Consider the following 18,715-nt stretch of genomic DNA (forward strand, 5'->3'; position numbering starts at 1 on the left):
GATTCCTAAGGAAATATCCTCATTTCGAGAAAATCCTTCCGCCGGCAATGAACAGCCGTAAAAAAAATGAAATAAAAAATAATAAAAATATTAAGTTTTCTTGAAAAAAATTTTTTTTTTCCTGTACTTTCATCTAACAATTTACGCTTTTTGTAAACATATTTTTATGTATTTTTAAAAAAATATATATAAAAAATTTCTGTGGACCCCCCCCCCCAAAAAAAATATGACTGAACATAAAGTCTTGAAAAAAAAACTTGTACATACACCTAACAATTTACGCTTAAAAAATAAAACTTTCATCTTTTCTTGAAGGGAAAAGAAAAAAGCTTTTCATTGATAAATATTTTGCAAAAAAAAATTTTTTTTAAATAAAGAAAATAAGCATATTTTCAGTCCTTTAAAGGTGGGTTTTTATTTTTTTTTATTGTTTGCATTGATATTTTTCCGGTTTGTTTGTTTTTAAATTAGTCTGTGTCTGTTACAACGCTCGGCTTAAACCGGTCTCACCCGATCCATGCTTGATGGGAATCCCCGAGAATCTGGATCAAATTAAGCTAGAGTACCGCATGTTCTAATCTGAAAAATTCGCATTGTAACACATTTGATATTATGTTTAACAACATTATGTTTTGTATAATGTTAACTTTTTATTTTTATTAATAGGTACGCCACCGACAGAGCAACCAATCTCAAAAGTAACAATTTCTTGGACTTCACCCAAAGAAATAACTACATCTGTACCATCTCTGTCAACCACATTAAAACGTATGCTTTTTTTAATCAGAAAGTCGCTGAATTATTTTTTTTCTAAGCCGAAAAGTTTATTGAAAAGTAATACAGTGTGTGATAGATATTTTCAAAGTTTTTGAACATATCTTACTTTTAAATTAGATAAGATTTGTAGTTAAACACATTAAACACTCGAATAACATTATAAAAGTTTTCCTATTAAATGTTTCGCTTCTTTTACAGAAGTTTATAATGTCATATTAAATATTGTATTTACGAAATTCGAGACGTACAATTTTTATTTAATAGGAAAATTAAATCAATTGAAAGACGGTGTCGCTTACAAATTGTCAGGTCTGCAATTCTGCTTATTTCTTTCCAGCGACATGTCAACTAATGGAAAGTATGGGCGATGAGACAGTATTGCCAGATGATTCTATTACACTGAAACCAAGTGGAATTCCAGGAGATATCAGACCAAATGGTTCTGGATGGAGAACAGATACACAAGACGACAGGGTGGTTACAATTACTGTTGGAGATTTGATGAAAGATGGAGGTGTAATTGCGCTGGTCGATGCAACTAATGTCCAAGAATACGTTGTTGAGTTTCTTACAACTGCACAGGTAAATTGTTACTGCTCTTCGTATACATAGTAATGAGATTTTAGTTTCGTCATCTAAATCTGTCTTTTAGTAACAATAAATGAAAAAAGGGAAACAACAAAGGAGCAATAAAAAGGGAGAAACGACAAACTAGACCCAGAAAGTAATTAAGTCCAATTATGTTAAAAAGAAATAAAACACGTTGTTTTATTTTCCAAGGGACGGTTAACAAAGTTAAGTAACAATTAATAAACACAGAAAACATAAAATGCATAAAAAGGGAGTTTCTAAATAAGAGACAATTCTTGAATGAATTATCGCCCAGAACGACAAAAATTGAGGAAAACGAGATTTAATTTCGTTTTTCTACCTAAAAACTAATGACTCCCCCCCCCGCAAAAAACCAACAATATTGGTCTGAAGGCTGAAAATAAAGAACACGCAATAAAAATTTAATATAAAACTGTTTTTCATAAAATGTATTTATAAAAGTCTTTCTTTTCAGTCTTTTCGCTCCAATATTTACTTTTTTTTAAGTAAATCAGTTCTAACTAAATTCTTTTGCTGATTGTGATCGTTAAATATTCATCTTTTTCTCTTCTGATTAAGGTTATTCACTCTTTAAATCATTTCGGGTTTGATTATCTCGTTTTGATTTTCCTTCTTTCTTGAACATAGTATTCTTTTCAATAGATTTCCTATTAATGGCCGATGACCTCGTAAGGCTAGTCGGTCGAATCTTCTGGTTAACCGGTTTAAGTAAATTTAAAATACATTAGGGTTTACTCGCCCTAATATTCTTTTCTTTATTATCTCCTTTTAAAGCTTTTCTTGGGGGGGGGGGTTACTTTAAGGAGAGAGTAAAATACGTTGACGAATCGAGTAGACCTACAAACTGAGCCCCAAACCTATCCTATCTACAAGAACAATCTTCTGGAACTGATTTGAAAATGTGCACGAAAGAAATACAAAGGACTTCAATCCCCAAACAACCAACCAACCGTCAGCCTTCTCCTTTTCCCTGGCTGACTACTACAGTGCCTGTAAAACAGCTGGTGAATCAGAGGACAGCCAAGCCCCCACGTGGCGCAAAAAAGGCAGACCTTTTGTAACAAAGCCGCTAACACTGCGTTAGCGGTAGCAGCCATATGCAAATGACCAAGCCTCCTGCGCAATGTGACGTCACAACAGAGATAAAAAGGACGCACGTTCAGAGAAGCACGTATTTGAGACGTAGAGGATTTGAGACGTGTTCGAGGCGTAGGAAAACAGAAAAGGATTTGTTCGAGACATAAGTATTCAGAGAAGAGGGATTCGAGACGTGGATGGCGTCAGAGTAGGGACGAAAAGTCATACGCACCGGAAAAGGAGAAATGAACTGTTTAAATATTTAGAAAAAAAATGCGTTGGTGGAAACGCTAGATATAAAGGTTTTTGTAAAAAAAAAAAAAAAAAAAAAAAAAGAAAGTGCTTCGAGTTTATCCTTTCTTCTGTTTCCTCACGACAGAGTCTACAACGTGTTGGGTCCGTTAAAATATAACGACACCGTTCAAAAATAGATGTACAACTTTACACTCCCATTATCATCCTTCACTGCTTAATGGCTTATCAGTCAAGAGTTATCAGTTAAGAAATAAAATTCTCAAATTAGCACCTAATATAAAGTGGTTGTTTCACCCTTACCTTAAGGAAAGCATCGCATTTAATAGATTTTGACTTGAAAGAATAACTTCTTTAATCAATGTCTCATAAAAGGTATATGTAATTATAATAGTCTTGCTTTGTAATATCCGCAACACCCCTCCACTCTACTGCCACAAAAACAAAACACAAAATGTGTATGAATCATTGTCATTATGACAATATAGTTATTATAGTTACGACATACATGTGAACACGATTGCATTTCTGTCCACCGTAAAACTAAAATAAATAAATTATATAAGTTTTTGATACTTATGCAGAACAAGGGCCATGCTATCGTCAGATTTTTCTGAGCAGTCTACATAAAACGCCGAAAAGATTCTGAAAGGTGTCGAAAGGTGTAAAAAGGCTGAGGCAATGAAATCGCAACAGCCAACGTCATTTAAGCAAATACTTATTTTCTCTCATCGGTTATATATATATATATATATATATATATATATATATATATATATATATATATATATATATATATATATATATATATATATATATATAATATTTATCTTCATCTGAACAAAAAATTCCTATTAAAAAAAATAAATCTGTTTGTTCTCTGCTGTTTGTTATTCAAAAAATAAATGTTTATTCATTAAACTTACCTTACAATGATAGTTTTTTGTTTAATTTGAATTGGAATTTTCTTAAATTTTCATAAAAAAATTGTCTAATAATTATGTATTGTGTTTTTTCGTAACAACAAAAAGAATATTGCTTTCATTTTTCAATTAATATTTCATTGATACGTAATGTCAGAAATAATACATTTTTCATTTTTAAAAATTGGCCATCCGTTCGGCACTCTCCGGCGTTTTATGTTAATTGCCAGGAAAATTCCGACGATAACACAGTCCTCAACTACCAAGTTTATTTGTTTGTTTGTTTTTTTTTTAATATCAAACATGTAAACAAAATATTTCTTCTTTCTGTTAAAATTGTTACTTCAGGTATTTACTATTGTATATTATTCCATTTTGTTAGATGCATTTTTATGCAATAGATTTTATTTTGTCTCCAGAGAATGCTCTAACATATGTTTATTAATGAAAATGTGTTGTTCTGCATGTTTCAAGATTTAAACTGCAAACAAAATTTTAATGATTATATTTTTTTTTAAACACTAACTGTGATAAGAATAATTCCATTTGTAAAATGGGTAATATATATATATATATATTTATAATACTACGCTTTTTCTGTTGTATTTTTGGCTCATAAAATGTAATAAATGTGTTTACCTGAGTTGTATTAATCATTAGATTTGGAATTTGTTTATATTATTTGTCATTTCTGTATTTTCATAGGCAACCACTACAGGTGTACCTGGAGTAGAAACTACTCCAGCAGGACTTCCATTCACACCAACTAAAGTGTCAGTAAAACCTAATAGACTTGTCAACATTCCACCTGATACAGATGCGACAGTATTAAGAATTACAATCGTTCCTAAAAATCCTAATAAACCCGTTGAAGTGAAAACCTCTGTTAAGCTTTGTATCAAAGAAACAAGTGAGTAGCAATGTTTCATTTATTTAAAGACAATTTCCTCATTATTGATGTAAAATTCAGAACATAGTCAAAAGAAAGTTGTCATTTAAGACTGCATACTTATCCTCAGTTCCAATACGAATTATTTCTCCTCTCCTGTTCCAAATTAAACACAGATTCTTACAAATACCGAAATTTAATTAGTTCTGAGATTTCCTTAAATATATCGTTTCACTTCTATGATATTTAAGGTGCTTTAAACAATAATGAATTTCACAGGCATTAATTTTCACATTCAAATCGTATGTATTGCTGAATTATATATATTTTAAAACATTCTCAACAAATACTCGTCTAACTACAACAACTGTCAAGAATTTCTCTTACTCTCTATCTGTATTTAAAACTAAACAAAAATTTTATGAGCAAGGTTCCTTTCCTTGAACTGTCCATCTGTAGAACATAATACCGTGGGGCTGCTTCCCAGCTTACTATAACATGGTCGTTTTAAGTCTAATGTGAATGTACTTGTTGTTGTTATCTTAAATAATTAAACCCTACCGAAATTCCACCATTACTGATCATTATGGGCGAGTAATAAAAAAATTATGTAGTTTCTTTCAGAGGTTAATATTATGAAGTTATTTGAAAATAAAATTTGAAAAATTACTGTTCCACAGCAATTGTACGAGTATTTCTATACGTTCGCATACATTCACCTATGCATATATATTGATATCTAAATATATAAATATACATATTTTTGCGTTTGCTTATGATTGAACATCGATTTAGACAGTTGAAACGTTGCCTTTGCTGAGTGATAGTGTTTTTCATACAAAACATAATCTTTAGAATTCATGAGATTTTTTATGTAGCATATTGTTTATTGCTCCTATTTGTATAACAATCGATATTAACTTAGCCCATAGTATTTCTGAGACATGCAGTTCTTCTCTTCTGCATAAAATTAGGTCAAACGGATTTAGCAGAATATGCTATTTTCCCACCAAATGACTTTTGCAGTTGTTATAAGTTCATTTACTCATTCTAGTTCTATTTACCATATAAAGTTACCTTGTCAGATTTTCAAATTCAGACCAAATATCATTTTCACTGCTTCTGTTTAGCACATTTTCATTTTCTAATGTTGCATCATGTTCTAGACAATATAATAACATTCTTATTGATAATTTATTTAATTAATTACTCATTTCTGGCCAAAGGATCGATAATATTAAGAATTTAAAAATAAAATAATTACCTAAAAATAAAAATTTATCAGGAAATAACGCAGTATGAATTTAACGGTGCAATAGGAGCTGTCTAGTTCAAATTTTAAGAAGTGCAAAGAAATAAAGATTAAAAACTGAAATAACTTCGTTACATCCCGGGAAATGCCGAGTAGGTTCAGCTAGTAATTATTAAAGAATAATTTTGCATAATAAGCATAAATGTGGCTGCATATTTTCACATTGAAAAATATTTTTTTATGAAATGGTAAAATAAATTTTAATATTTCACAACAAATGATGTGGTGTGTTTGTGATATCTGTCAGTTGCACAAATGCAAATGAAATCCTTTCAACCAAAATGTTTTCGTTTGAATCAATCAGCCGGCATCGGACTACAAAACTACACAAAGGACTATGCAAAATGTTTACAAGATATTAGTTAGCTGAGATCATGAATGTTATACATTTGAAATTTTACTACGAACATTAAGCAGAAAGTGTTCAATGAATGCATCATGTCTCTTATGACATATGCTAGCGAAACATGTTTAGTTGATAATGCAGCAATAGAAACGCTAAAAGTGGCACAATGTAAAATCGAATGCATTGTTGCTCGGCATTAGGCTACGTGAAAGAAAAAAATACTCGTACCAGACAACGCAAGTAAACAACAACATTACCACCAGTTTAACAGCAAAATATAAATGGTCAGGTCAGTTTTCGAGATATACTAACAACAGCTGAACATACGGAGTAACAGAATGGAAAACAATTAGAGGAAGGCCAAAAACTCAATTGGTAGAGGGTCTTGAGAGTCACCTAAGCTCTACTTAACCATACCTAGATAGAGATAGAACAAGGTGGAAAGGGATTCCTCCTCCAAGAGTTATTGAAAACGTTTTTATTATTATTATTATTATTATTATTATTATTACTACTACTACTACTACTACTACTACTACTATTACTACTATTATTATTATTATTATTATTATTATTATTATTATTCAGCGTTTATTTTATTTAGTAATAGTGCAGCTGTCAATGTACACATTCACCCGGGAAATGTAAAATTAGAGATGCAAATAGACTTATTGATTATATATTAACACCAATATATACCTTTTACTTTCTAAAACAACTACTTCTCTTAATCCCTTGGATCACAACCATTACAATTATTTAATCCATTTTGACTTCATTTTTTACATTTAAATTAGCAATTTTTTTTAGTAATTTTTCCTAACGAGGCCATCCTTAAATATTTTCCTCATTTGTATCATCGGGCATTATTTCTTTATAAAGATAGGCGTTTAGTTTCGCCTATGGGTATAACGAAACTATTTCTGCCTTGATATTAGGGGAGGAGGAAAAGTAATTGAATTTATCCGAAAAAAATCTTTATATTATATAATAAAATAAATACTTCAAATTCGAAGTAATTTATTAATTAATTAATAAATACTGAAATTTTCATTAAGAGCGGAGAATTCTCTGATTTTGATTTTAAAGCAAATTACTTTTAATTCTCATTGCACGTCTTTAGATGTATCAATTCTTCTTGCATAACTAAAATATATCTTTTCTTCTATATTATTTCTGTAATATAAAAGAGAAGAGACGTAATCTTTTTCTAACTAATTTGAAAACAATTTTTTTCAAATAAACTGCATATATAAACTGGAGAGAAAATCGCTTATACTCTTTAGTGCTCGCTTATACTCTTAGTTGATCTAATGAGAAAGAATAAGATAAATAGACTGTTAAGTGATATACTGATGACTTGTCCAGCTAATTATAATTTGCAGCTAATTATGAGAAATAATATAGATTTATATTCAAATATAACTCAATCCCAAAACTAATGTATATTTTTGTGTATAGTTTCATAAACTCAGCTTAAATGCAATAATAGGCTAATCATTAAAAATGTTTTCAATTAAAATATCTTTTCAACAATTTCAACATCAGCACTAAGTGAAACAACACTTCAAACTGCTAGACCAACTTCTAAAGTAACAATAACAACTCCTGAAGTAACAACACCAGCACCAGTATTCATTATAAATTTTCTTAGCGACCATTTACATTATATGAATTCTTAATAAAGTTATATTTATATTTAAATATATTTGAGTATATTAATTAATTATTTAAATTTTTGAATTAAGAAAAATATAGCCGTATATCTTAAAATTTTAGGAACTGTTTTATAAAATGTTAGCATTAATTTAAATATTTTAAATGCATGTTTACTGCATGCTTCGTGACACCCTTTTCAGACACTAGATCTAGAGTAATGTACTACCAATATATTAATCCAAAATACAAATAAATAATCATCATAATGGCTGAAAAAGGTGGGACAATTAAAATAATAAACAATAAAAATACCACTAAAGCAGAACTACAATTCCAAGGTTCTTACAAATAAAACAACCTTCCACTCTCTATATATATAGTCTTGGAAGTTTTTTAACCTTTAAAACTATATAAAAAAAAATTTATTTAATGTTTATATTTTTATCATTCGTTAGAAAACTATTTAGTCAGTAAGTAATTAAGTCACCTGCAATCAATGTATCAACTTTCTCTCTCGAATTTACTACATTCCTAATATTAATTTAAGAGGTCATCAGTTGTTTACCATAAAACACTGTTTCAGGGATTTAAAAACAAAAGATTAAATTAATCCATGGCTCCCCCAGCAGTGTTGACCAAACACCACCTCCCTTAATTACAAGAACAAAAAAAAATGTTACAGATATTAGATCTACTTTCCTACTCGTTATTAATTTAATTAGACTATTTATGTTAATTCAACATGGATATATTTTTTAATTTACCAGTCTTGTATTTATAAGATTAGGATTAATCTATTTTACTACTTATCACCCCCTACTATGATTAGTATTATATATATTTATATTCTTATTTATTTAAAATTAAAAATATATAAAAGTTAAAAATATTCATATATATATATACATTTTTTTTTTAATAATAGATTTTATACATTACTAATATAGTTTTGGATTTCCTTTATTAATATATTCTGGTTAATTCTATACGATTCAATATATATATATATATATATATATATATATATATATATATATATATATATATATATATATATATATATATATACCAAACAGATTATATATACCAAACAGATTATATATATACCAAACAGAACTAATCCAATACAAAAACTTTGTCCTCACTAAAAAAATCACTAATTATCTCACTCCTATTCATCAGATAATATTTTATAATACCTCTAAATTACACAAACTTTCAAAACTCACATATGAAAAAATCATCTATACTAAAACTAACCATAACTGCACAAATTACATCTACAAACTCTTAAAATCCTTCCGTTAAAATCCATCCAATTAAAATTGCAGTATCCAAAAGTCGTCAAACTCACAGGATCGATATTGATAACATAAACATTCTATTTACAAATATCCGAGTTCATATTCAAGATACCAACCATTTCTTCAACACACTAAAACAAATACTTACACTCCCAGAAGAAGCACATTTAGTTATCATTGATGTATATGTCTTTCTATACAGACATCCTGCATAAGGAAGATATCCAAGCTTGTACAGAATTCTTACATGCAAGCATTTCCTGAATTAACAAATACGGAACATTTTAGTATTATCATATGCATCAAATTTATTTGCTCGTACTTCCATGATTATATCTATGAAAAATTGACGCAACAAGTCTACTCACTGGACTTCATTAAATCAATCTTAAAAAAGACATAATCCATATGTAGACAATAACTCTTTAAAGAGACGAATTAAACTAAAAAATGACTGCAATGCGTGATTTTTCACACATGACGAACATACGAACTTACTCATGCTCTAACTAAAATTATACAATTCTTTAATTAGATGCTAAAAACATTCCCATCTTAAGAAACCACCTGTCAATACAAAAAGACAATCTACAAATATATTTGCAATATTCAACATGCAGAATAAGCTTTAAACAGTGTACAGATACAAAATATAAAATTAAAGCGGAGTAGCAAACGACATAAAATATAGTGGATGTGAGTGATAAATAGTAGTTTAATAATAGATAGTTCATTTGTTGACTTAATTGAACATTGCTGCTTATTAGAACGATTAAAATGAAAGTTTATCAAACATAACCCATCTGGCATCAATTGAAATGGATGGCTCTCGTTTAGGAGAAGCCCCGTGTTTTGACAAGCTTCTGGGTTTGACCATTACTTCTGATCTGAAATGGAACACGTACATCAAGTCTGTTGCCAAGGTCGCTGGAAAGATGGTGGGATCCTTCTACCGCTCCAGAAAATATCTCACTACTGATGCAATTCTCTATCTATATAAAAGCCAAGTACGTCCAAGGATGGAATACTGCTGCCATATCTGGGCAGGAGCTGCTAAAAACAGCCTATCCTGCCTTGACAGAGTACAAAATAGACTTTGTGGCTTAGTGGGGGGGGGGCCCTTTTCTCTACCCTGCAACCTCTCTCCCACAGAAGAGACGTTGCGAGCCTATCCTTGTTTTATCGTTATTTCCATGGCAGGTGCTCGTCTGAACTCCAATCTCTGGTCCTCCCTCGCCAATCTTTCATGAAAAACACCCGTCTAGCTGAATCCACTGTGAAAAATTTCCCCCACTCTTTATCCGTGCCTAAATCAAAAGGTGGATTCAATGAACAAAGCTTCTTTCTTAGAACTGCACGCATGTTGAACTCTGTTCCGTCTGCCTGCTTCCCACCTGACTACAACTTGGATGTCTTCAAGTCCAACATTAACAAATCCCTAATAAACCGCCCTCTTAAGTAAACACTTCATTAAATCTCCACACTAACGTACTGTACTTGCAATAACCATTATCCCTGAGTGGCTTCCGGGCCTTGATAAGTGGTGACCACCGTGTAAAAAAAAAATTTTTTAAATAACTGAATCTCAAAAGTGATAAATATTTTAGCATATATTTTTTGTGTCATTAAGATAAATATCTACAATAAAACAAGATTTTTAATTTATCAATATTAGTGATATATTTCTTTTTTACAGTTTCAAATACACTCATCCAAATACAATCACCATGCATTACTTATGATATTCCCTAATGATATTTATTATATTTTTGCACTAAATGTGCATTACATGTGTGAGACAAAATTATCTGTTAGATTTAGTAATATACAGTTTACAATAGCCACAAACTTAGTATTAAGTTAGAAACATACTATTCCTAAATTATAAAACAGTTCAACTACAGAACCTACTCTGTTGTATCGTTATTTTTGTGACAGGTGCTCGACTGAGCTTCGATCTATGCCCTCCCCAGTAAAATGTTAGAACAAACACTCGTCTAGCTATAATCACTATCAACAATTTTTCTTACTCTGTATCTGTGTGTAAAACTAAACGAAAATTCCATAAATAAAGTTTCTTTCCTAGAACTTCCAGTCTGTAGAATATAATATTGTATGGCTACTTCTCAACTGATTACAATATGGTCATTTTCAAGTTTATGTAAACAAGTTCTTGTTAAGCCGTCCTCTTTAATAATCAGACCGTACCCAATTTCCATCATTACCAATTATCACTGAGATGTCTAACTATTATCCTCGAGTAGCATCTGAACCTTGATAAGCAGTGACACTCTAATAATAATAATAATAATAATAATAATAATAATAATTCTAGAGAACATCAAATGCGTTTTCATAGACACCACATTTCCTTCCACATATGCATACAGACATAAAGTAAAAAAAATATATTTTACAACTAAACACACAATCAGGTATATTTTGACACGAATGTTTATCAATTAAAAGGATTATAATTATTACAAACTCTACTTCCTTAGGATCGAAAGATTACAGTTACATAACATCAAAAGAAAAAAAAAATTTTTTGTTCTTGGGTTCCATACATACATGTCCAACAGGAGGAAAAGAGGAAACTCTTCCAGACCTGTAAAATGTGAAGTAGACAGACAACTGTTGCAGCAGGCTGATAGGTGAGGTACCAATCGACCGTACAACTAAGATGAAAAATATAGATGCATAGTTACAGACAATAGAAATCGTGTATTTTATTTACCACAGAAAAAACAATAAATCGTAAGGCAACAAAAACCGTGTATCTGGATCGTTTCAGAGCGAAGATGGGCGCCTCACTAGATTGAAGCTCAGGCGTCCCTAAAGTATGATGACGTGCCTCAAGTTGGTACAAGTCGTATAGATGGGATCTGATGTTGGAATAGGTAGCTGGACCTCAACAGGGTACTGGACGTCGACAGGCACTGAAACTGGCAGCTGGACGTCAGTGGGCACTGGAACAGGTAGCTGGACATCAGTGGGCACTGCAACAAGGAGGTAGACGTCGATGAGCACTGGAGCAAGGAGGCGCACATCGATAGGTAGCTGGAACCACTGGATCTGGTGTTGCAGGAACTGGAGTTACAGGCTGAGAGGGAAGTTTCAGAAGGCAGATAGCAGTAGAATGACGTGTGTATCACATTCAGATCACTTGAATCGTCCTTAAAAAAACGATTTGCATCCCATAGATAGTTTGGTACTTAGTTCTGAAAAGGATCGTCTAGGTACTGCTGCCAGTAATTATGATGATTCCCTAGGCTACTGGGCTTGACAACTTGACAAGAGCGCATCTGTCAAGATTGGGAATCTCCTTGAACTCCCTGGCTGAATTGCTAATTGCTAATAAGTCGCTGGCTTTAAGAAAATGCAAGTTAAAGAGTTCTTTTTTTTCTTTCAGCACACAGAGGTTGTTATAAAACTCGGCTTTTTAAGCGTCATGAAAGAATTTTGACTTTCTTTCAAGAATTTTTGTCACTATCGATTATCGTCCTGCCCCCCCTCCACTATTAATACATGGTCAATTTTTGGTGGAGTGTCAACATCATTAATAGATTCATCACTGCTATAGATGTTGTCTATCTCAACATCTAGAAAAGTCCAGCTTTTCTTCAGTTAACATTTCATTACAACGTAGATAGGTTTCGCCATCTTTCCATTTATTCAAGGTCGATCCTAATATGTCATGCCACGCAGTGAGACTGCTGTGGGGTTTTCTTTATTTATTCTCTCGATGTGTTCAGAACTAGTAGCTACTCTTAATTCGACTGAGTCGTGTGCTATTTTGGGGTCAAGGGAACTGGTATAACTTGTGACGATCATGTGCAGAAGCGCACAAGAATTGTGTGCCAGTGTATGAGTCAGGTCTACCTGCAGTAAAAAGCGAACCCGGGACCTTTAGATTGCAAATCAAAAGTCTGCTAATAAGCTACATCCATCTTACTCTAAATGGACGATTGAGTTTCACCCAATAACTATCAAAAAACGGGCTGATGTGTCATTCGGAGGCAATTGAAAAATAATACTCTAATAACGTATTTTGTGTTACTGTATTTCATACCATCGTGTGTCGATTTGACGAAATTTTTCAGTGGTGTATTGATTCGACAAGATTGTTTGGTGGTGTGTCATGTCGGTCGATGGTGTTGCTCGAGAACATGGCATGTCGATTCAATGATATTGTTCGGTGGCATAGCGTGTCGATTCGACGGTATTGCATGGACAAATTTGTTCAGGAGAGTGCCCTCATGTGTGATATAATTATATTTTTTGGCACTCTCTCTTCTCTCATGAAGCAACAAGCTAGTTCGGCCATCATGACCTGTATTTGATGGCAGTGAATCCAGACAGTCAATAGTGGAGTGGTTGGTGACGACGATGACGATGCTTTCGTTCAATCTCAAGAGACAAAGGATACCCCCTGTAAGGGCAATTGTGCATATAATTGTGTGGCAGAGATTGTGCAATTCCCAACCATACCTCTCCTGAATCAACACTATTTGAGTCCAGTGGCAAGGACAAGTTCAGGACGACTGGAAACAATGCCGAGATAAGCAGAGAGTGGTTGGCGAAAGCTAAACTAATATGCCAGCTGAGTGGAGTGAAGTGCATCGAGTGCATTATTCCGATGTGCTTGTCAGGCTGTGCATATGCTGTGTACCAGCAACTAAGTGAGGAAAAGCAGGCTGATTTTGAGTGTATAAAGAAAACACTGCACATAGTCTTTGCTATAGATCCTTTCGCTGCATGGAAGCAGTTTTTGCAGCATGCTGCCTCCAACTAGGTAAAACAGTTGACATATTTTTAGCAGAACTACACAGGTCTGCAATCCTTTTTGGGGGTGTATTGGATCATCGCCTGCAATATGCATTCATTGCTAGATTGCCAAAATATGCGGCAGAATTGTTATGAGCATGCTCCCAGATGGATAACCTAGACCTATCACATGTGCTGGCGCACGCTCGTGCCATTTTAAAGAACTGCACAGGAGTTCTAAATCAAGTTGCATTAGCTGCACAATTGACACAAATTACACCTAAAGAGACGGACACTTCACAGCGTTGTTACAAGTGCAATGGACTCAATTGTAGAGCAAGCGATTGCCTGCTGGCTAGTGTGACAGGAAGAGATATTGGTGTCAAGCCTCGAAAACCTATCACATACTATTGATGTCAGCGGTGAGGGCACATAGCTTGATTTTGTCCAGGACATGAGCAAGGGGGGGGCGAGAATTCAGCGCCAATCTCATCCCCCAAACTGGTGTAAAAGGTGCATTGCCAGTTATCACTGTTCACATCAATGGACTATCACGTACAGCTCTAGTAGATACTGGATGTACACAGTCACTGGTCCGCAAGTCGTGTTGCAAGGAATGGATGAGGAAAACGACCCCAGTGCCCACAGCAGATAAAGCACACTTAGCTGCTCTGGAATAGGAATGGTGCAAGTGAACCTTGATGCAATGCAGAGCATTAGAATAGTTGTGGATGGATACTTACTGAGATTTAAGTTATCACTTGGACTGGGTGCAATCAAGTGACTGGGAGGAGTAGCTGTGTCTAGTGCAGGTGAAGTGACTTTTCCACATCTCAGCAAGACCAATTTTGCTGCTATCACCATTACCAAGCCTGACTTCTCCGCAGAGTATGAACAGAGCACTTGAAGGTAGACTACGTCGTGGAAATGGGCTGGCGACCAACCTCCACTTATGTTGAGAAATAGACTTGCAGAATATCCAGCCCCAACACCAATTCGCAACACCAGTTCGATCATGAACTGCAAGTGTGGATCGATACATACTGTTTGAAATAAGATTAACTTACTCATTTGATTGTTAGCATTCTAATATTCTCATCTGGCAGCAGTGGCGTATTGAGTTGTTGTGATTCCCTGGTGATTCGTGGGGCCAACTCTTTCATTTTATGCCCCAAACACTCATTACAAGTCGTAGTACTAATAAATATTATGAGAAAAAGAGGTATGCCTCTCAAAAATGATACGTTCCCGGGGCCACCCTCTATCACCAACCCTCTGCACACCACACCACTGCCTTGTTGACTTGTTTGAGCTGAATAATAAAATGTATACAAATACACGTAATATAAATATAATTAATATGAAAACCAATAACGCTTAGAAAAATTACACTAACAACAAAATTAATAAATATATATACGTGTATGTACGTATGTATGTATGTATGCGTATGTATATGGGCACATGCGCATTAATGTGTTACGTATTGTCTCCCTTTAACCATTTCAAAAAGCTGTTTCTTTTTTAATAAAATCGCAGAAAATAAATTAAATACGTAAACAAATGAGAATCAATTATAAATACAAGAAAAATAAAGATAAAATATTAAAAATAAAATTTTTTAAATAATATTCTTTATCAACACAAATATGGTACATTATAAAGTATTAAAATAAGTTAATATAATAGATTTAAGATAAATAAATTAATTTCCAATTTTTGCGGAATTTTCTCATTTTACAATAACGATATTGTGCACATTTAAAAATCGAACAGATGCTTGACAAAGAGATACGAAATATTTCAACATGAATTCTCTACTGAATCATGCTGATGCAAGTAAGAACACAATACATGTAAAATATAAATAAATATACGTATATATATATATATATATATATATATATATATATATATATATATATATATAACTCAAATGACCTTGTAATGAGTGATGTAACCCACTTTCCGGTTTACAACATCCGGTTGCGCAAATCGCTTCTTTTGCAGATTTTGACCAGCGCACTGAAATAACGTTATTATTTCGAAATTAGTTGCAAAACACCCCCATTCTTCCCATGTTAAATAAACATGAGAAGAATGGGGGTGTTTTGCAACTATTCTTTATTACAACTATACTGTCGCTGTTTTCTTACAACTAAACAACTTTAACCCGTTGACAAAACATAAAAACAATTGTAGTAAAGCCAAGACTACTACTACTACTACTACTACTACTACTACTCTCTATTGGTCCCTTTTCCTTCCTTCCTTCCTTCCTTCCTTCCTTATTTTTTGTTTACATTTCTGGATACAAAATAGTTGTGAGAAAACGGTAAATATGTTGACACATTTACTAATCTGTTTCAATATTAGTTTTATTTTATTTATTTAGGTTTTATTTTTTTGCTTCAGGTTTTATTAATTTTTTTGTTTTTTAGATTTTAAGTTTCTATAACTTGGTTGAAGGATTCCAATATGGGTTTTTCATTCTTATATTTCTCATCGGTAGGTTCATGTGCGTTTTTGCTGCTAAATGACTTTCGTCGGCGTACAAAAATCATGTTTAATTTTCGATTTTTAGCGATTATTCGGAAAAATAGGTAACTTTACACGAATGGAGAGGATTTTTTTCATGTTTGAGTGATCTGTCCGTGATTTTTCATTTCAATATACTTTCATAGAAATGTTTCTGTTATGTCAAAAAAAAACTATTTTCTTTACGTCACAAGTGTCACGCTCATACATGAATTCCATAGCTAATATAACATACTGACACAACGGGTCACAGGTAGTCTAGTATATATATATATATATATATATATATATATATATATATATATATATATATATATATATATATATATATATATATATATATATATATATATATTACGCACATTTTATCTTTCTTTTAATAATATTATTGGAATTCTTTCCCCTTTTTCTTGTACCTATTTGTGAATTATTCCACGGATTTCTGCCTTTTGGATTATTTTGCCCATCTTCCAATTACGCGATTCCCTTGGATTTTACTTGTGCGAATGAAAATTTAACTAACTTTCTTGGATTTGCAGTAAACTACATTAATCTCTTAAAATGTTTCCTGCTATGAATAAAAGTTTTCAAGTGGAACTCTTTTTAATATGAATGTATTTCCTTTGGCGCTGTTTAACAATTTGTCATTATTCTGAGGGAGATATCTCTCTTTTACTAAGAGATTCGTTCATTTTTTCATCTCATAATTTAGGACGCTAATAAATACTGTCAGTAAATTTACACGAGCGGTTTACAAAACATAATTTTTTTTTTGGGGGGGGGGTGTATTCAATCATAAAACTTGTATAGTTTTTTTAACAGGTGCATATGCAGTTTAATTGACAGTTTTTCTGTAAGTAACGCGCCGACAATCCGAAAAGAAGAACCGTTTAATATTTCACAAACATTCTATTTACTAAGAGCGGTGTAGGGGCGTCAGGAAGTATGGTGCCCCCCCCCCCATGTAAGAAGAATGTTTGTGAAATATTAAACAGTTCTTCTGCTCGGTTAATGTCGGCGCGTTACTTACGGAAAAACGGTTAATTAAACTGCAGAAGCAAGCACCTGTTAAAAAACTATATAATTTCTATAATTGAATGTACCCCTCCAAAAAATAAAAAAGCATAAAAGTATGTTTTTGTAAACCGCTCGTGTAAACTTACTAACAGCATTATTAGCGTCCTAAATTATGAGGTGAACAAATGAACGAGTTGTCTCCCTCAGAACAATGACAAATTGTAAAACAGCGCCTTTCTTTTTGTATTCTGGAATAAATAAAAAAGAACAGTATAATATAATTTTTAATGCTGTGTACGTATTTCAGTGACATCTGGATGGACAACATCTACCCTGGCTTTACCTACAACAACAACAAAAGGTCCACCAACTACAAGTCCTTTCTTCATGACTACTCCACCTGAAAGTAAGATTTATTTTAATGGTGCATTTACGATTAATTTGTTCATTTTTCTCTTACATCATTTTTCTAAAATATATAAAATAGTACAGCTGTTCATATTCAGACAACTGTATATTTGTTAACAGCACAATTAAAATTGTTCAAAAACTAATATATATATATATATATATATATATATATATATATATATATATATATATATATATATATATATATATATATTCAAACATGGCGTAACAAATGGAAAAGTAATTGCAACTTCTCTTCCAATTTCGAGTTATGCAATCGTGGCCATATTCCTTTATTTTCTTTTAAAATTGATAAGTTATTTTTTCTTTTGATGAGTTAAGCGCGGAATAAATTTGAAAATTGACATAATAATTACATGAATGATCCTGCGCTACGAAACAGATGTTGTCAAGAATAACACATTTCAATGTACTTAAAGAAATAAGCGGTAAAATGGTCAACATCTTGAAATTTGGAATATAGAGATTTACCTTATATATATATATATATATATATATATATATATATATATATATATATATATATATATATATATTAGTGTTGGCCCGATTAATCCGAATCTAGAATCGGAATAATCGGAACTTTGGAGGGGGGAGGTCAGAAAAATGTGTGTCTATTCTTTACCTTTTTGCTTTTTTGTTTAGCTTCTGTCAAAAAAATATTTTTCCATTGCTGATATTAATGATAAACCAATAAATATTGGTTTTAAATTCCCAATAAAATTAGCATCTATAGTTCCCTCCCTCTCCCAGTGAAGTGCATTTTTTGTGTTTGAGAATGGGACGATTAATCGGAATCGGAATCAGGAA

The 18,715-nt window shown here is 32.3% G+C and overlaps 1 protein-coding gene across 1 annotated transcript in view; it reads left to right on the forward strand.

The window, feature by feature from the left end:
* Window positions 1-666: 666 nt before the first annotated feature.
* LOC145275015 (uncharacterized) overlaps window positions 667-18,715 on the forward strand; it is a gene marked incomplete at both ends in the record, with an annotated part of 35,629 nt that continues 17,580 nt past the window's right edge. Inside the window, 4 exons of the mRNA XM_080127552.1 lie at window positions 667-768; window positions 1,115-1,359; window positions 4,347-4,551; window positions 17,781-17,879. Of these exons, the coding sequence (XP_079983678.1) occupies window positions 667-768; window positions 1,115-1,359; window positions 4,347-4,551; window positions 17,781-17,879 (651 nt within the window). The remainder of the gene's footprint in view (window positions 769-1,114; window positions 1,360-4,346; window positions 4,552-17,780; window positions 17,880-18,715) is intronic.

This window comes from Euprymna scolopes, unplaced genomic scaffold (assembly GCF_053919585.1).
Source record: "Euprymna scolopes isolate OS-2025 unplaced genomic scaffold, ASM5391958v1 sca535, whole genome shotgun sequence".
NCBI lineage: Eukaryota > Metazoa > Mollusca > Cephalopoda > Sepiida > Sepiolidae > Euprymna > Euprymna scolopes.